The sequence below is a fragment of the Mesoplodon bidens genome (assembly GCF_964165515.1).
Source record: "Mesoplodon bidens genome assembly, chromosome: 3".
Lineage (NCBI taxonomy): Eukaryota > Metazoa > Chordata > Mammalia > Artiodactyla > Ziphiidae > Mesoplodon > Mesoplodon bidens.
In genome coordinates this window covers 138,046,658-138,067,458 of record NC_138178.1, presented here as the reverse complement: position 1 = coordinate 138,067,458, position 20,801 = coordinate 138,046,658, and the positions used below count along the sequence as shown (strand labels likewise).

The 20,801-nt window shown below is 38.1% G+C and overlaps 2 protein-coding genes across 2 annotated transcripts in view; one reads left to right on the top strand and one right to left on the bottom strand.

Annotated features, from left to right (window-relative positions):
• Positions 1–5,777, bottom strand: part of SLC38A6 (solute carrier family 38 member 6) — a 76,880-nt gene extending 71,103 nt beyond the window's left edge. Inside the window, 3 exon segments of the mRNA XM_081230282.1 lie at positions 2,482–2,555; positions 4,338–4,468; positions 5,573–5,777. Coding sequence (XP_081086408.1) covers positions 2,482–2,555; positions 4,338–4,468; positions 5,573–5,677 — 310 coding nt within the window. The 5' untranslated portion in view covers positions 5,678–5,777.
• Positions 5,778–5,845: 68 nt separating this feature from the next.
• On the top strand, positions 5,846–20,758 carry TRMT5 (tRNA methyltransferase 5). The gene is made up of 5 exons (XM_081230281.1): positions 5,846–5,924; positions 7,083–7,738; positions 15,744–15,868; positions 19,052–19,706; positions 20,077–20,758. Exons 1-5 carry the CDS (start codon positions 5,920–5,922, stop codon positions 20,127–20,129), a joined length of 1,494 nt encoding a protein of 497 aa, XP_081086407.1. The 5' UTR covers positions 5,846–5,919; the 3' UTR covers positions 20,130–20,758.
• Positions 20,759–20,801: the final 43 nt, after the last annotated feature.

Below are 20,801 nucleotides of genomic sequence, written 5' to 3'. Positions count from 1 at the left end.
TACCTAAGGAGACAAAAGACCTGTATGCAGAAAATTATAAGACACTGATGAAAGAAATGAAAGATGATACAAATAGATGGAGAGATATACCATGTTCTTGGATTGGAAGAATCAACATTGTGAAAATGACTCTACTACCCAAAGCAATCTACAGATTCAATGCAATCCCTATCACACTACCACTGGCATTTTTCACAGAACTAGAACAAAAAATTTCACAATTTGTATGGAAACACAAAAGACCCCAAATAGCCAAAGCAACCTTGAGAACAAAAAACGGAGCTGGAGGAATCAGGCTCCCTGACTTCAGACTATACTACAAAGCTACACTAATCAACACAGTATGGTACTGGCACAAAAACAGAAACAGAAAATAAAACAGAAATATAGATCCATGGAACAGGATAGAAAGCAGAGATAAACTCACGCACATACTTTTGATAAAGGAGGCAGGAATGTACAGTGGAGAAAGGACAGCCTCTTCAGTAAGTGGTGCTGGGACAACTGGACAGGTACATGTAAAAGTATGAGATTAGAACACTCCCTAACACCATACACAAAAATAAGCTCAAAATGGATTAAAGACCTAAATGTAAGGCCAGAAACTACCAAACTCTTAGAGGAAAACATAGGCAGAACACTCTATGACATAAATCACAGCAAGATCCTTTTTGACCCACCTCCTAGAGAAATGGAAGTAAAAACAAAAATAAACAAATGGGACCTAATGAAACTTAAAAGCTTTTGCACAGCAAAGGAAACCATAAACAAGACCAAAAGACAGCCCTCAGAATGGGAGAAAATATTTGCAAATGAAGCAACTGACAAAGGATTAATCTACAAAATTTACAAGCAGCTCATGTGGCTCAATATCAAAAAAGCGAACAACCCAATCCAAAAATAGGCAGAAGGCCTAAATAGACATTTCTCCAAAGAAGATATACAGATTGCCAACAAACACATAAAGGAACGCTCAACATCATTAATCATTAGAGAAATGCAAATCAAAACTACAATGAGATATCATCTCACACTGGTCAGAATGGCCATCATCAAAAACTCTACAAACAATAAATGCTGGAGAGGGTGTGGAGAAAAGGGAACCTTCTTGCCCTGTTGGTGGGAATGTAAGTTGATACAGCCACTATGGAGAACAGTATGGAGTTTCCTTAAAAAACTAAAAATAGAACAACCATATGACCCAGCCATCCCACTACTGGACGTATACTCTGAGAAAACCATAATTCAAAATGAGTCATGTATGATAGTGTTCATTGCAGCTCTATTTACAATAGCCAGGACATGGAAGCAACCTAAGTGTCCATCAACAGATGAATGGATAAAGAAGATGTGGCACATATATACAATGGAATATTACTCAGCCATAAAAAGAAATGAAATTGAGTTATTTGTAGTGAGGTGGATGGACCTAGTGTCTGTCATACAGAGTGAAGTAAGTCAGAAAGAGAAAAACAAATACCGTATGCTAACACATATATATGGAATCTAAGAAAAAAAAGAAATATCATGAAGAACCTAGGGGTAAGATGGGAATAAAGATACAGAGCTACTAGAGAATGGACTTGAGGATATGGGGAGGGGGAAGGGTAACATGTGACAAAGTGAGAGAGTGGCATGGACATATATATATATATATATATATATACTACCAAACATAAAATAGCTAGCTAGTGGGAAGCAGCCACATAGCACAGGGAGATCAGCTTGATGCTTTGTGACCACCTAGAGGGGTGAGATAGGGAGGGTGAGAGGGAGGGAGACGGAAGAGGGAAGAGATATGGGAACATATGTATATGTATAACTGATTCACTTTGTTATAAAGCAGAAACTAACACACCATTGTAAAGCAATTATACTCCAACAAAGATGTTAAAAAAAGACCAGGACCGATGGACATAGAGTATTTGTTAATGCCAAAAGAAAAACCTTATGAAAGCAGTTCCATAATTTATACACTTTTATTTATTTCAACTTAAAAGAACTTATTCAATACATGACTGAACTGCATAATAAAGTTTCAGATGGAAAAAACTCATACACATACGAGGGGGGCAGAGACGGCAGTAGTAGATCTGAGAAGGTGTTCTCGAGGAGATGATCACCCTACTAGAAAGATGACCAGCATGAACACCTGTCTACAGCTTCCCCATAACACAAGGTCTGGATCCTTTAAACACCTTTCAGATGCTTCCCCTAATCTAACCCAGAAAACTATGTCATGTGTTGTGGAGAAAGGCAGGGAAGAATGCTGGTTTCCTCCTCCCATTCTGTCCTTGGATATTCCCCTGTAGGATTGGGTCTACATATCCTGACCTTTTGAAATTCTCCATTTCAACCATCCTACCTAATAATAATGTATGTCCGCTGGAAATTTGAGATTTGAGACAGCCAATCCAATGTACATAGATATAATCACAATGGGCTACTTCATCAAATGAATCAGCATAACATTTTACTCACCTGTCTGAATACACAAACTAAGCAGGAGATGAACTGAGTAAGAAGCCAGGAGAGCGACTATCAGCAGCAAGAAACTAAAATATAAAACAGCACATGGTCAAATCACCCCCAAATTTCTTTTTTATGGTATCCCATTAAAAAAACAATAATTTTTTCACATTCAAATGCTCACAGGGACTGCCTTTAAGTAGTTGGATTATGGTGATTAAAGAAAGTAAGAAGATACTTTCTATATTTACCAAATTTTATATAAACGAATATGTACTGCTTTTAAAATAAAAATCAGAAAAAAACCAAAGTTTATTTAAAACAACAGAAGAATTTCCTTCTTTAGTGCTCTTGTCTGCTGACTGCTGGTTTAGCCATTCAGTTATCTTGTAATACATCCCTTTTATGACTATTTTTTCCTATTGTTAAGTCTAGAGAGAAGTTTCAGTTGTGAAATCTCATTGTCTTCTGTTTTCTTTCCTCTATCCCTCTCCTTCCAAAGATGTGTACCTCCCTATAATTTTGAATTAACACTGCATTTCCTAGCATCTATTAAACACACACTCACCAAAACAAACCAAACCAAAAAAATACAGTTAACACACTTCTACTGACACAATTTGAAAAATGTGCAATGTAATAATTGGGGTCCTCTAGCCAAAAGTATGAAAAGAAACAGCATGCATAATCCCCTACTTATTCTCAGGAAGGTACTGGCAGGACAAACTTCTAGAGAGCTGTCGCCAGTGGAGCGCTCCCGAAGTTGAAGAAATTCTATCTTTGTAGTCCACTTAATACTTGTTAATAAGTAGCAAATCTGAGAGGTGAAAGTACACTTGTCAATTGATGTCAGAGACCTCACAAAGTAACAGTTTGGCATCACCAAATGGAAACTGTGATATGATTCAGAAAGCACCCATTCAGTGGTATACTTCTGCGTGTAAGACGCTGGAGTATAAAATGTGATTTTTCAAAGGGAACTAAGAAATAAGTCCCATGATTATGTCTTGCCTAAGATGTCACACATAGCTTTGAAGTTTTAAAACTATGGAAGTCCGTGAATACATCCCATAATAAAAGCAAGTTGGTTTGCTAATCAAGAATTTCAAAATAAAAGCAAAAATGAACCTAAATGAGACTATGTATTTTATTTTTTTTGAGACTATGTGTTTTAAATTTCCTAGAAAAATAGTTCTGCTTCTACTGACAAAACAAACTTGTTCATTCTATTAAGCATGGTGCTAGATGCTAAGGATAAGGTCTAGTCCTAAAGGATTTCAGGGTTTAGTGGGGAAACTCACTTGCAAACAAATCATTATATTATAACAAAAGAATAAATATACAAAGTACTATGGAAGCACAGAAAAGACAGGAATGTCTTCTATCTTGGGCAAACTGGTATATGAGCTGAGTCTCAAAAGATGAGAAGGAATAAGCACAGAATACATGTCTACCCTCAGAAAGTGAAACAAGACTACTGAATGGTAAGAAGAGAGAAGGAGATAGAGAGAAATGAAAGAATCATGTGCTTTATTTACACTCACAAAATCGCTATTTATAAGTAATCTGCATGGCTGATAAACTTTGATTTACTTTGGCCAACTCGACACAACAAACAAGCCACTTCTTAAGGTTATAAACAAGTGTGGATCAAGTTTCCATTTTTAAAAATTAGCCACACTTTGGTTGAAAAATACAAATTATGTAGCATCCCTCCAAGCTACAGACTAGCAACAATACAAGAGTAGGAGGAAAATGCTAAAACCCCAGAAATAACTAGAAATTGTATAATACCAGCTTCTGCCGCCTACCTCTTCTCAGTGTACTATAAAAATGAAAAAAAAAAGTAAAATAAGAAAAAAACTCACCTAAATCCAAGGATACCAGTATGAGCCATAACATAAGCTAAGCCAAGGATGCCACTTCCCATGATGGCATTCATCAAATTAAACACTGAGAAACCAAATGAAACACCTGGGGATCCCTGTCTGTGAAGTTCCTGTAAGCACACAAATTGAATAAAGTGTTTGAATGGTGAAGTTCAAATTTCCTTCAGAAATGACTAACAGGTTATGGAGAAAGTCTCTTACAAACCACAGGCATCATGTGACATACTAGCTGCTCAACCAGCACTGGTTTCCTTTCCTTCCCTTCTCATCGCTCACTAGCTCCAGGAACCTAGTTTCCTGGGAAAATCATTGCCACCTGCACAGAGACCCGGTAGGCTTCAGGAAGAGCCATGACTAACCAACCTTGTGACTGCAAAAGATGAAGATAGGGTAAGACGGGGTGGGGACAGAGAGCAGGCAGATGGCCTCAAGCTCACATGATTACTGAATCCCTGAGTCAGCTTGGAGCTGCTGTAGACAACTGTTGCTCCCCAATTAGTAGGACTGCAAAACTAATCTCCATTTATACACTCAATGAATTAAGTCTGCCCAACTGGAAGGATGGTCAGGAATGCCATGCAATGACGATATAGTAAATAGAAGCAATTCACATTGCTCTGGCGAGGATACCCCCCAGAAAACACTCTCCCCTAAAATAGCATTCGGGAACAAAGTCCTAGAAACTGTTACTGCCCTGGGACTTGAGTTAAAGAGCCGAAGTGCCCACTGCACAGGCTTTAGGGCCAGGGAAGTGCTACATACTTATTACCAGGACACCTCCGCTCCTTCACGGTTAAGGATCTTTGTATTAACATGTTTACAGGTCCCCAATGACTAAGCCGAGAAAAGAAAAATCTTGTGACTCTTGCAAAAAGCTCACAAGACTAGTGGAGGAAACGAGAAGCCGACAAAGATACTAACAAACAGCAGTGAGTTACATAACCGCGGGGCTGCTCCTCTGTGGGGTCCCCAGCTTCCACCCGCTGCTGCACCTCTTCCACCTGAGCCTGCACCTTTATTTCAGCTTCTCTTTCTAGGACACCTTAGGCTATCACATTCATGAACTCCGCCAGATCTCCTCGGAATCTCGGCTGCTGCCTTTGGGCCCCAAGCCCTCAGCTTCTCCCCTCTCCCCTTGCCATCCCCTTTCTTTTCCGGGTCTTATTTGGCAGGCACTTCAGAGAAGTGCCGGGAAGCGTGTGGAGCGAACTTACGTTGCTAAGCAACGGGCTCAACTCTTCCGCCTCCGCCTCTTCGGGCTGCCTGGCAGAGACAAACCAGCCGGGCTCAGCGTCCACGATCCCCCAGGGCGCCTCCATGCTGCTCACTGGCCGGCTACCCAGTCCATCTACAAGCTACTACCCGAGCCCTCCCGTCGGGTAGTCGCGCCAGAGGCGGAGCTATGGTCCGGGCCCTTCCGGGTTCCCGTACCTCACCAGGGCCGGGAAGAAAGGAGGAATCGACGTGATCTGATGACGCTCGACCCTCGGCGGCGAACATTGATGGTGTCATCGAGGGCCCGCCCACCCGCCTGCGACCCATTTCCGAGTTGCACCAGAGCATGAGGTGAGGGTCTGGTCTTGGAGCCAGGTGCTGGGCGACGCAGAGAAATGGGATGGTGACGCTGGTGAGGTGGCGGCCGCGGTGCCCTTGATAGTTCGAAGAGGCTGAGGGTCCGGTGGCGGTACGGGTCCGCTTGTGGTTGCTCTCTCCGCCTCGCGCTCTCTAGGGGCGGAAACGTCACGAGATCACCCACCATCTGGTGCGGAGCCTAGGTCTGAGTACGGGGGAGTGAGGAGTGTTTCATCTTTTCAAAAGCTTTCCGATAGCGCCTTTAGCCACATTTTACATGCGGAAAGACGAGACTCACAATAAGTAATTTACCCAAGATCACACATCACACAGACCCAGTTTGAACCCTGACTGTGAACTATGACAGTTGCTTTACAGGGTTCCCGGGCAGGGCCCTTTCTTCTGACAATTACTTCTTCGGTATTCCAGAAGGCAAAATTAATAACTGATACTGCTACTGGGATGTGCATATAACACTTAGCAAAGTTCTCGTCCTCAAAATACTGAAACCTCTAGTTATAGGCAGGACTTGTGGCAGTAAAACATCGAAGACGACGTAGAAATAGATTAAGAGCGCAGGCGCTGGATTTTAATCCTCGCTCAACCACTTACCAGCAACGAGACTTCGGGTCAATTTACCTACTTCTGAGCTTTAGTTTACTTGTATACTGTAATGAGATGAGAATGTGATATCACACACCTCCCAAGATTGACAATGTGCATAAAGCATTTAGTACAACATCTGACCCATTAAGCATCCATAAGAATATCCTTTTAAAAATTGACATTGGTAAAATCATAAATATAGTGACCATTTCATTTAGAGATGATCCTTTAACTTAAACTTCAGCCTTCTAATCCCAAACATGTTCTGTAGAAAAGTGTGGGTGGGGAGGTTTATTGACTATAAGGAGGGTGATGGATCACTAAGCCTAGTCCTGGCAGCAGGTGGATTGAAGTTTCAAATCTTCCAGTCATCCTATCCTAGAAAAGATAGTATACTCCTCACATACCACTAAAAGTTTTAATTATCAGCATTTAACAGGCTATTTAAAACAGTAGTGAATTTAAATTTTTATCCTCAAGACCTATTGTGAACATGTTGTTAATTTGTAACTTTATCGTATTTCTTTTAATTAATACTTTTTTTAGGATCTTATGGAGGCCATTTGGATTCTCAAGAAGACTTCTCAAAGTGGAAAGCTGTAGAATAACTGAAGCAGAATCATTGATTCCACTAGCTTGGGCATCACTGATACAGAAGCTTAGCAGAACACCTGGTATTTTCTTGTTGGATCAAAGAAAAAGATTCTCAACCATGCCTGAAATAGAAACAAATCAGAGAGACTCTGAATTGTTTTCACCCCCCTCTGATGTTCGAGGAATGACAGAACTTGATAGAACAGCTTTTAAAAAGACAATCACCATCCCAGTGCTTAAAGTGAGGAAAGAAATAGTCAATAAATTGATGCGATCCCTTAAAAGGGCAGCACTGCAGCGCCCAGGCATAAAACGTGTGATTGAAGATCCAGAAGATGAAGAAAGTAGACTAATTATGTTGGATCCCTATAAAATGTTTACTCATGATTCCTTTGAGAAAGGAGAACTCAGTATTTTAAAGCAGCTGAATGTCAATCCACAGATATCTAAATATAACTTGGAACTAACTTATGAAAACTTTAAGTCAGAAGAAATCTTGAAAGCTGTGCTTCCTGAAGGTCAAGATGTGACTTCAGGGTTTAGCAGAGTTGGACATATTGCCCACCTGAACCTTCGAGATCATCAACTACCTTACAAGCATTTAATTGGTAGGTGTGTCTTAGTAATATTCACATATTAGAAAGCAATTAGGAAGTTCTAATTTTTGTTAAAATTTTTTTTTTAATGCCGAATTACAGAAGCAGGACATTTTATCATTTTAACTTTAAGCTGGATCTTAAGCTACATATTCTTTCTTTTGAGGGCCATTTTGGAATACTCTTCCCAGAGTCATAGCAATCTCTAAATATCAATTTAAGCTTTTGTGTACACAATACGTAAACATAAACTTGAATCACTTGCTTTTGTAGAACTCTTTGGCAGTTTATTATTTTGGTATACAGGACTTATTAGTCCTTCAGGACTATCTTGAATGCTAGGTTTCATGAGTGTTTCATAGTCAGAAGGGCAAGACACGGTTTAGTCATGCTTTCATTGATTCAGTTAACTGAGCCTCTTCTGTATGTCAGGCATCATACATTTTTAGTGCTCCTAGCCTTTTAGAAACACTGCTGTGTATCTCTTACCTCTGTAGCCCAAAGTTGAAGCGTGGGTCTTTTATGCTTTGGGATAAGAAAGAAATAGAAGACTAATCAAAATCGCACTTGTTCTTATATAAATATTTAATGTCCATGCATTCTCCAGATTAATTTTTTTTAATGTAGAGTAATTGTCAGAACTTCTGAGAATTATTTTCAGCTTTAAAATGTAGTGCTCAGTGTTTTGCATGGGTAGGATTTCAGAGCTATGCTATTATGCATTTCCTTTGTTTTTATTGATGAAAGGAGCTGATAATGCATAGTGGTAACATAATAAATACTTAAGCAGATACTTATAATTATGACCAGGTGCAAATGTCAAGTATAGGCTTTCCTATGAGTCATTGCCTATCCTAACTCAACACTCCTTTTAGCACTCTTATTTTATAAACTCTCTTTCATAAAGGGGCACTCATAGATTAAAAATGAAACATTTTCATACAGTGGTAATTCTAAAGCTATTACTATAGACCTTCAGAATATGTTTTTTAATTTCATTCCTCATTTCAAACTAACTACTGTACCTTAAAAATTGAGTTCTGATACCTGAAGCAGAACAAGATAAAAACAACGATTGACAAGAGTTTATTGACATTATCATATTCAAAATCAGGTATTTAACTATCAGAGAGAAATTGGACAAATTCTGGTTGTATTTAAGCATACTTGTATTATGGAGTACTTTATAATAACTTACAGATCAAGTTATCTTTCCTTATACGAGGAGATAGTGTACAGATTCCTTTTTTTTTTTTGTTACGCGGGCCTCTCACTGTTGTGGCCTCTCCCCTTGCGGAGCACAGGCTCCCGATGCACAGGCTCAGCGGCCATGGCTCACGGACCCAGCTGCTCCGCGGCATGTGGGATCTTCCCGGACCGGGGCACGAACTCGTGTCCCCTGCATCGGCAGGCGGACTCTCAACCACTGCGCCACCAAGGAAGCCCAGATTCCTTTTTTTTTTTTTAATTTAATTTTATTTATTTTTTTATACAGCAGGTTCTTATTAGTCATCCATTTTATACACATCAGTGTATACATGTCAATCCCAATCTCCCAATTCATCCCACCACCACCACCACCCCCAGCCGCTTTCCCCCCTTGGTGTCCATATGTTTGTTCTCTACATCTGTGTCTCACTTTCTGCCCTGCAAACCGGTTCATCTGTACCATTTTTCTAGGTTCCGCATATATGCATTAATATACAATATTTGTTTTTCTCTTTCTGACTTACTTCACTCTGTATGACAGTCTCTAGGTCCATCCACGTCTCTACAAATGACCCAATTTCGCTCCTTTTTATGGCTGAGTAATATTCCATTGTATATATGTACCACATCTTCTTTATCCATTTGTCTGTCGATGGGCATATAGGTTGCTTCCATGACCTGGCTATTGTAAATAGTGCTGCAATGAACATTGGGGTGCATGTGTCTTTTTGAATTATGGTTTTCTCAGGGTATATGCCCAGTAGTGGGATTGCTGGGTCATATGGTAATTCTATTTTTAGTTTTATAAGAAACCTCCATACTGTTCTCTATAGTGGCTGTATCAATTGACATTCCCACCAACAGTGCAAGAGCGTTCGCTTTTCTCCACACCCTCTCCAGCATTTGTTGTTTGTAGATTTTCTGATGATGCCCATTCTAACTGGTGTGAGGTGATACCTCATTGTACTTTTGATTTGCATTTCTCTAATAATTAGTGATATTGAGCAGCTTTTCATGTGCTTCATGGCCATCTGTATGTCTTCTTTGGAGAAATGTCTATTTAGGTCTTCTGCCCATTTTTGGATTGGGTTGTTTTTTTTTTTTAATATTGAGCTGCATGAGCTGCTTATATATTTTGGAGATTAATCCTTCTTTGTCCGTTGATTCATTTGCAAATATTTTCTCCCATTCTGAGGGTTGTTTTTTCATCTTGTTTATGGTTTCCTTTGCTGTGCAAAAGCTTTTAAGTTTAATTAGGTCCCATTTGTTTATTTCTGTTTTTATTTCCATTACTCTAAGAGGTGGATCGAAAAAGATCTTGCTGTGATTTATGTGAAAGAGTGTTCTTCCTATGTTTTCCTCTAAGAGTTTTATAGTGTCTGGTCTTACATTTAGGTCTCGAATCCATTTTGAGTTTATTTTTGTGTATGGTGTTAGGGAGTGTTCTAATTTCAATCTTCTACATGTAGCTGTCCAGTTTTCCCAGCACCACTTATTGAAGAGACTGTCTTTTCTCCATTGTATATCCTTGCCTCCTTTGTCATAGATTAGTTGACCATAGGTGTGTGGGTTTATCTCTGGGCTTTCTATCCTGTTCCATTGATCTATATTTTGTTTTTGTGCCAGTACCATATTGTCCTGATTACTGTAGTGTTGTAGTATGGTCTGAAATCAGGGAGTCTGATTCCTCCAGCTCCTCTTTTTTCCCTCAAGACTGCTTTGGCTATTTGGGGTCTTTTGTGTCTCCATACAAATTTTAAGATTTTTTTGTTCTAGTTCTGTAGAAAATGCCATTGGTAATTTGATACGGATTGCATTGAACCTGTAGATTGCTTTGGGTAGTAGAGTCATTTTCACAATATTGATTCTTCCAATCCAAGAACATGGTATATCTCTCCATCTGTTGGTATCATCTTTAATTTCTTTCATCAGTGTCTTATAGTTTTCTGCATACAGGTCTTTTATCTCCCTAGGTAGGTTTATTCCTAAGTATTTTATTCTTTTTGTTGCAATGGTAAATGGGAGTGTTTCCTTAATTTCTCTTTCAGATTTTTTATCATTAGTGTAGAGGAAGGCAAGAGATTTCTGTGCATTAATTTTGTATCCTGCAACTTTACCAAATTCATTGATTAGCTCTAGTAGTTCTCTGGTGGCATCTTTAGGATTCTCTATGTATAGTATCATGTCATCTGCAAACAGTGAGTTTTACTTCTTCTTTTCCAATTTGTATTTCTTTTTCTCCTCTGATTGCTGTGGCTAGGACTTCCAAAACTATGTTGAATAATAGTGGTGAGAGTGAACATCCTTGTCTTGTTCCTGATCTTAGAGGAAATGCTTTCAGTTTTTCACCGTTGAGAATGATGTTTGCTGTGGGTTTGTCATATATGGCCTTTATTATGTTGAGGTAGGTTCCCTCTATGCCCACTTTCTGAAGAGTTTTTATCATAAATGGGTGTTGAATTTTGTCAAAAGCTTTTTCTGCATCTATTGAGATGATCATGTGGTTTTTATTCTTCAATTTGTAAATATGGTGTATCACATTGATTGATTTGCATATATTGAAGAATCTTTGCAGCCCTTGGATAAATCTCACTTGATCATGGTGTATGATCCTTTTAATGTGTTGTTGGATTCTATTTGCTAGTATTTTGTTGAGGATTTTTGCATCTATATTCATCAGTGATATTGGTCTGTAATTTTCTTTTTTTGTAGTATCTTTGGTTTTGGTATCAGGGTGATGGTGGCGTCATAGAATGAGTTTCGGAGTGTTCCTTCCTCTTCAGTTTTTGGAAGAGTTTGAGAAGGATGGGTGTTAGCTCTTCTCTAAATATTCGATAGAATTCACCTGTGAAGCCATCTGGTCCTGGACTTTTGTTTGTTGGAAGATGTTTAATCACAGTTTCAATTTCGTTACTTGTGGTTGGTCTGTTAATACTTTCTATTTCTTCCTGGTTCAGTCTTGGAAGGTTATACCTTTCTAAGAATTTGTCCATTTCTTCCAGGTTGTCCATTTTATTGGCATAGAGTTGCTGGTAGTAATCTCTTAGGGTGCTTTGTATTTCTGCAGTGTCTGTTTTAACCTCTCCTTTTTCATTTCTAATTTTATTGATTTGAGTCCTCTCCCTCTGTTTCTTGATGAGTTTGGCTAATGGTTTATCAATTTTGTTTACCTTCTCAAAGAACCAGCTTTAAGTTTTATTGATCTTTGCTTTTGTTTTGTTTCTATTTCATTTATTTCTGCTCTGATCTTTGTGATTTCTTTCCTTCTGCTAACTTTGGGTTTTGTTTGTTCTTCTTTCTCTAGTTCCTTTAGGTGTAAGGTTAGATTCTTTATTTGCGATTTTTCTTGTTTTTTGAGGTAGGCTTGTATAGCTATAAAGTTCTTAGAACTGCTTTTGCTGCATCCCATAGGTTTTGGATCGTCATGTCTTCATTGTCATTTGTCTGTAGTTATTTTTTGATTTCCTCTTTGATTCCTTCAGTGATCTCCTGGTTATTTAGTACGTATTGTTTAGCCTCCATGTGTTTGTATTTTTTACGTTTTTTTTCCCTTTAATTCATTTCTAATCTCATAGCATTGTGGCCAGAAAAGATACTTGATATGATTTCAGTTTTCTTAAATTTACTAAGGCTTGATTTGTGACCCAAGATGTGATCTGTCCTGGAGAATGTTCTGTGCACACTTGAGAAGAAAGTGTAATGTGCTGTTTTTGGATGGAATGTCCTATAAATATCAATTAAATCTGTGTGGTCTATTGTGTCATTAAAGCTTGTGTTTCCTTATTAATTTTCTGTTCGGAAGATCTGTCCACTGGTGTAAGTGAGGTGTTAAAGTCTCCCACTATTATTGTGTTACTGTCAATTTCCTCTTTTATAGCTGTTAGCAGTTGCCTTATGTATTGAGGTGCTCCTGTGTTGGGTGCATATATATTTATAATTGTTATATCTTCTTCTTGGATTGACCCCTTGATCATTATGTAGTGTCCTTCCTTGTCTCTTGTAACATTCTGTATTTTAAAGTCTATTTTATCTGATATGAGTATTGTTACTCCAGCTTTCTTCTGATTTCCATTTGCATGGAATATCTTTTACCATCCCCTCACTTTCAGTCTGTATGTGTCCCTAGGTCTGAAGTGGGTCTCTTGTAGACAGCATATAGATGGGTCTTGTTTTTGTATCCATTTGAGCCTGTGTCTTTTGTTTGGAGCATTTAATCCACTCACGTTTAAGGTAATTATCGATATGTATGTTCCTATGACCATTTTCTTAATTGTTTTGGGTTTTTGTAGGTCCTTTTCTTCTCTTGTGTTTCCCACTTAGAGAAGTTCCTTTAGCATTTTTTGTAGAGCTGGTTTGGTGGTGCTGAATTCTCTTAGCTTTTGCTTGTCTGTAAAGCTTTTGATTTCTCTGTCGAATCTGAATGAGATCCTTGCCAGGTAGAGTAATCTTGGTTGTAGGTTCTTCCCCTTCGTCACTTTAAGTATATCATGCCACTCCCTTCTGGCTTGTAGAGTTTCTGCTGAGAAATCAGCTGTTAACCGTATAGGAGTTCCCTTGTATGTTATTTCTGATTTTTCCCTTGCTGCTTTCAATAATATTTCTTTGTCTTTAATTTTTGCCATTTTGATTACTTTGTGTCTTGGTGTGTTTCTCCTTGGGTTTATCCTGTATGGGACTCTCTGCAGTTTCTGGATTTGGGTGGCTATTTACTTTCCCATGTTAGGGAAGTTTTCGACTATAATCTCTTCAAATATTTTCTCGGGTCCTTTCTCTCTCTCTTCTCCTTCTGGGACCCCTATAATGCAAATGTTGTTTTGTTTAAATTTGTCCCAGAGGCCTCTTAAACTGTCTTCATTTAATTCTTTTTTCTTTATTCTGTTCTGCAGCAGTGAATTCCACCATTCTGTCTTCCAGGTGACTTATCCGTTCTTCTGCCTCATTTATTCTGCTATTGATTCCTTCTAGTGTAGTTTTCATTTCAGTTATTGTATTGTTCATCTGTTTGTTTGTTCTTTAATTCTTCTAGGTCTTTGTTAAACATGTCTTGCATCTTCTCGATCTTTGCCTCTATTCTTTTTCCGAGGTCCTGGATCATCTTCACTATCATTATTCTGACTTCTTTTTCTTGAAGGCTGCCTACCTCCACTTCATTTAGTTGTTTTTCTGGGGTTTTATCTTGTTCCTTCATCTGGTACATAGCCCTCTGCCTTTTCATCTCGTCTATCTTTCTGTGAATGTGGTTTTTGTTCCACAGGCTTCAGGATTGTAGTTCTTCTTGCTTCTGCTGTCTGCCCTCTGGTGGATGAGGCTATCTAAGAGGCTTGTGCAAGTTTCCTGATGAGAGGGACTCATGGTGGGTAGAGCTGACTGTTTCTCTGGTGGGCAGAGCTCAGTAAAACTTTAATCCACTTGACTGCTGATGGGTTGGGCTGGTTTCCCTCCCTGTTGTCTGTTTGGCCTGAGGTGACCCAACACTGGAGCCTACCCGGGCTCTTTGGTGGGGCTAATGGTGGACTCTGGGAGGGCTCACACCAAGGAGTACTTCCGAGAACTTCTGCTGCCAGTGTCCTTGTCCCCACTGTGAGCCATAGCCCTCCCACCCACCTCTGCAGGAGACCCTCCAACACTAGCTGGTAGGTCTGGTTCAGTCTCCCCTGGGGTCACTGCTCCTTCCCCTGGGTCCTGATGCACACACTACTTTGTGTGTGCCCTCCAAGAGTGGTCTCTCTTTCCCCCAGTCCTGTCGAAGTCCTGCAATGAAATCCCACTAGCCTTCAAAGTCTGATTCTCTAGGAATTCCTCCTCCTGTTGCCAGACCCCCAGGTTTGGAAGCCTGCCGTGGGGCTCAGAACCTTCACTCCAGTGGGTAGACTTCTGTGGTATAAGTGTTCTCTAGTTTGTGAGTCACCCACCCAGCAGTTAGGGGATTTGATTTCATTGTGATTGCACCCCTCCTACCATCTCATTGTGGCTTCTCCTTTGTCTTTGGATGTGGGGTATCATTTTTGGTGAGTTCTAGTGTCTTTTTGTTGATGACTGTCCCGCAGTTATTTGTGATTCCAGTGTTCTCACAAGAGGGAGTGACAGCACATCCTTCTGCTCCGCCATCTTGGACCAGTCAGTGTATAGATTCTTATAATAAAGTGCTGACAGAGATGTAGACTTTGATTATAGGGCATCAGTATACCATTGCTGGTGTACTTTATCCTTGTACCTTTTTCTGCTCTGGTAAATATTTGACATAAAGAACAATTTAAGTAAATGAACATTTTATTTAGATAAAACTCTAAAGAATCTATGTTTCTTTTATTTGAAAACATTATTTTGCTGGTATGTGTCTCCAAAGTGCAAGTATCTGTTTCAGATACACAATCAAGCAAACATTTGGTTTGAGGCCAATGAGGACAGGCTGGTGTTTTCTGGGACCATTTGTTCCCAAAGTCCTTACATCTCTTCTTTCTGTTTTTTAACCAATTCCCTATGGTCTGTTTGCTTACTGCTGTATTGATACATTTGAGAAGACTAAGTAAAAGACATGGAAAAATATTAGGTAGAACAGAACTCCTCAAAAAAAATTTTTTATAAATGTACCCACACATTTTTTGTGTGTGTTTGCATTGGGGGCTGTCAGACATTAACTTTAGTAATCTGTTGAATTTTTAGAATTGCATGCCTCTTTATACACACTAGATGCAGGTTTTGTCTATAAACCAAAAGAAAATATAGTTCACATCAATTTCATACCTGCAGTTTTACCTTTTATTTTGCAACCAAACAGCAATATTTATTATGAATTCTCTGCCTTTAGGCCAAGTTATGATTGACAAAAATCCAGGAATCACCTCAGCGGTAAATAAAATTAATAACATTGATAATACCTACCGAAATTTCCAAATGGAAGTGCTATCTGGAGAGGAGAATATGATGACCAAGGTATGGAGTATTTTATTGTCTCCTAATATAGTGTATATCAAGATTAATGTTTGAAATCAGAATAGATAACAAAGATTAAGAATATATAATACCCAGTATTGATGAATATGTGAGAATGTGAGCATTTACATAAACTATTGACGGGAGTGCAAATTTGATACAGTCAGGAAGAGTATATGGTAATATATTGCAGTTTTGAATAGATACATCCTTTGACCTAGCATTCCATTTATAGGAAGTTATCTCAAGGATATAATTGGACAAAACTGTGATGATGTACGTACTAGGTTCTGCATCATTTTTTTTTTTTTCCTCTTTTGGTTGCACCGTGTGGCATGTGGGATCTTAGTTCCCTGACCAGGAATCAAACTCCCACCCCCTGCAGTGGAAGCACAGAGTCTTAACCACTGGACCACCAGGGAAGTCCCTGCATCATTTTTTTTGTGCAGTACGCGGGCTTCTCACTACTGTGGCCTCTCCGGTTGTGGAGCACAGGCTCCGGATGCGCAGGCTCAGCGGCCATGGCTCACGGGCCCAGCCGCTCCACGGCATGTGGGATCTTCCCGGACTGGGGCACGAACCCGTGTCCCCCGCATCGGCAGGCAGACTCTCAACCACTGCGCCACCAGGGAAGCCCCCATCATTTTTATAATAATAAATAAAACAAACAAAGAAATGGAAACAACCTAAATGTCATCAGTAGATAATTGATTACATTTTGGTATAACAATACAATGGAATACTCCATCATTAAAGATTATTTACATTTAGCTCCATACTTAAAATAAATTGTCCACTGACATGTTAAGTGACAAAAAATAAATTGTAGAACAGTATATATAACATAGTTCCATTTTAACTATGATAATTTTAAGTATGTAAATATGCATACACACCAGAACATTAACAGTGAGCGTATTTTTATTTGGTATAGTTACTGGTGACCTTTGTCATCATCTTTATATTTTTCTACTGAGCACATATTTCTTTTATAAGAAAAACAAAACAAATCTATTTCAAAGAAAAAATAATTTAAAATATGTAGGAACAGATTCCTGGTATAAACCACTTTCTTATCTTCCACCCCCAAAATCCTCTGGAGTGTTGGATATAATAAACCTTTTTTAAGCCCCTTAGATAATTACATGTTAACATTATGTGAAATTTTGTACCCAAGCTAAGAAATAGGTTAAACTCTCTCCATAATTTTAATAACAAAAGCCACTCTTAAAATGTTAGTCATATCTTTTAAACAGGACTTTATAAAACTCAGGAGAGAACTTATGCAAAATAATTTAAAGATTCTGGGCCAATATTTCTCCAGAATTTAATAGTGTCAGAATATTAAAATACCTACTTACTTACTTACTACTTACTACACACTTACTTTTACGTCCTGAGCTAAATGCTTTAAATATAACAAATCCTAAGAGACCCACAAGATAATGGTTGTTGTTATTCATATTCACTTTATGCAGATGAAATAACTAGGAATGACTGAGCAGAGTGTTTGGAGCAAGGCTTCTGACTCGAGTCCATGCATAGTCTTTCCCTGTACACCAAACCTCCACTGCCTACTACTTATGTATAATGTATGAGGTCTGTTACGGCAAGAAAGATTTGAATATGAATCCTTTGGTAATAACAGTGCTTATCTCAGCCGACATGAAGACCTACTAAACTTTAGGCATACCCTGATTGAACACTGTGCATGTTCTTTTCTTGGTACTGACCCTTAGGGTAACAGATAGTATCATTCTTCTCAGAAAGAACATCTAAAAGTTCTGAGAACTTCTGTAATTTTATAAATGCCTTGTGATTGATTTCCTAAGTCAACTAAAGCTTGTTCTTAAGGACATACTTTATACCTAATATTTATACTGTCAAATAAATGTAAAAATTCAGTATAATTTCTTTGCTTCAAACAGAATCACATTTAAGTTTAACGTTAGGAGCTCATGCAACATTTCAGTATGTGTGTATATTGTGAGGTAAAAAGATTCCTAAAGTGAATCTGCTGAAAGTCATGCTTTACTAAGGGAGCGAGAAATCAAAGAGCATGATAAAACCAGAGGGAAACTTAGAATCTAATTTTTTAAGCTAGAACTGTGATTCACACTAAAGAGTTTAAAAGGGGAGTAGAAAGGAGATTTTGGAAAAAGCATCCTGACATATTTAAGCGTTCCAAGTTACATACCTAGAAAGACTTTTAGTTGGCAGAATCATAAAGAAACATTTCCAATACTGGAACCTTAATAATATGGCCAGAGCATCTGATGTGGTCAGGAAGAAAAAAATATGTACAAATTTGGAATTAAGGTCCATGAAGAGAGAATACAGAAGATATCTCTATCAGATTTATAGAACTTAGGAACTTTCTGGCCTTTGATTCTTCATCTGTTAAAATAAGGGGCTTAAGATGATGGGTGAGGTCACATTCTACAACTGTAATTTTAGTTTTGTTTTCTATTTTCTATCATGTTTATGATAATCCCCAAAGAAATGCTGCAAAGTCTTAATTTTGTTCAAGACTTTGCTTCACTGTATGTATTTAGTTTATCCATGAAAACTCAGATTTGGGAAAGGAGAAAATAGGGGAATAATTTGTTCTATACACTGGCTCTATTTATAGACATGAAACCTGAAAAGTCCAAGTAACTGTCTGAAAACATAGCAAAATACCTCCAAATTCAATGACACATGACACATCTATCATGACTCCCCCTGACAAACAAAACTAAGGAGGGAAGCTTGTTTGCTGTGTGGAAGTGCTGTCTGCAACTTAGCTACCCACCATGAAGATATGTGTAGTGTGTTGTTTCAAAGTGTAGGTTTTATTTCTATCAGGTGACAGGAGAGAGTATAATTAAGCCAGTCAATCGGCCTATCTGAAAAATTCCTAGTGTGATTGGAGAACCACTTTATAGCCCTTTAGGATGAGATGGAGAGCCATTTGGCTTTGAAGAGATAACTTTTCTCATGAAAACGTCTAATGCAAGATATTAAGTGGCCTCAAGTATAGCGTAAACACCAGAATTCTAATTAAAATGCCTTTAAATGCACTGTTTTGCTCTTAATAATACTAAATTTAAATGTGTGTATGTCTGTGAGTGCATCCATCCAATATCAGTGACTAGAACTTAAGACTAAGCAGTTTAACCAAAAGCATAATACCTTTTTCAGGTTCGAGAAAACAACTACACTTATGAATTTGATTTTTCAAAAGTCTATTGGAATCCTCGTCTCTCCACAGAACACAGCCGTATCACAGAACTTCTCAAACCTGGGGATGTCCTATTTGATGTTTTTGCTGGGGTTGGGCCCTTTGCCATTCCAGTAGCAAAGAAAAACTGCACTGTATTTGCTAATGATCTCAATCCTGAATCCCATAAATGGTTACTACACAATTGTAAATTAAATAAAGTGGACCAAAAGGTGAAAGTCTTTAACTTGGATGGGAAAGACTTCCTCCAAGGACCAGTCAGAGAAGAATTAATGAAGCAGCTGGGACCACTGTCAAAAGAAAGAAAACACTCTGTGCACATTGTCATGAACTTACCAGCAAAGGCTATTGAGTTTCTCAGTGCTTTCAAATCACTCTTAGATGGACAGCCATGCGACAGTGAGCTTTTTCCCATTGTGCACTGTTACAGCTTTTCCAAAGATGCTAATCCTGCTAAGGATGTTCAGCAACAAGCTGGAACTGTGTTAGGCATCTCCTTGGAGGCATGCAGTTCAGTTCACCTAGTAAGAAATGTGGCCCCTAACAAGGAAATGTTATGCATCACTTTTCGGATTCCTGCTGCTATACTTTACAAGAACCAGACCCTAAATGGAGGTGAGCAATTTCTGGGAAATTAAATGTAATCTGTAATACTTTTCATATAACTTTCTGGGGCTACATATATATTTTATATTATTTTTTAAACTTGGAAATAGGTTAAACTAATTCTAGTTAGATATTTCAGTTCAAGACCCTTTGCCATTCAATTGTGACTACTTTCTCACAATTTTACAAATTTTAGTATGATTTACTGTTCAGTCTAGTAGTCTACTTCATTAAAATAATAAATCCACAGGAATGTTACTATTTCATGTGTAAGTTAATTAGATTAAAAATCTTTAAAATGCCTGTATTATTTGCTTTTTAAAAGTATTTTCAAATGTTAAGTATCTTACCTAATATAGGTTTTCTGGATTTGTTACAGACAATCATGAAGATCCACCTACTAAACGCCAGAGGACAGATAAAGACTTTTAGGAAGAAAAAACACAAATTGCTTCAATCACTTAATTGGAAATATTTTCTCCAGCTCCCCACTAGACCTTTATGTAGTGAAATATCATTTGTATGATTTCTAATATTTTAGCATTCAGTTACTTTAGTATTGAACCCTTATATTTTGCCCTGTCTTATAAATTGGGGATTATCAAATTAAAATTTAAATAAGTCTACTAAATACATTTTTATGTTATAATTTTATCATCAAATATATCTAATATTTTATTAGATAAATATGTTTAAATATTGTCTTTCTCTTGGGAAAATAGTTTTTGAAGGTAGGATAATTGCATGCTAACTAGGAAAGAACTAATCATTTTACAGTTATCCTTAGTTGAAGAGTGTAGCTAAGTTTTATAGAAGTACTCCTACACTATTACTATAAAAGTACTAACAAATGAGATTATTTAGATTAGAGATAGGCAGACTATGTCCAGCAGGCCAAATCTGGTCCACCACGTGTTGCTGTATGGCAAGTGACCTGAGAATGGTTCTTATATTTTTAAATGGTTGAAAAAGAATCAAAAGAATAATATTTTGTGACATGAAAATTATATGAAATTTGAATTTCAGTGTCCATAAATAAAGTTTTATTAGAACACACCATACTCATTTGTTTACGTACTGGCTATGGCTGCCCTCATGGTATAA

Bases quoted from the DNA above. Each gene is read 5' to 3' on its own strand.
- TRMT5 (XM_081230281.1), top strand. The intron at 7,739-15,743 runs GTAGGTGTGTCT...CTCTGCCTTTAG, and splicing joins ACCTTACAAGCATTTAATTG to GCCAAGTTATGATTGACAAA. The intron at 15,869-19,051 runs GTATGGAGTATT...TACCTTTTTCAG, and splicing joins AGGAGAATATGATGACCAAG to GTTCGAGAAAACAACTACAC.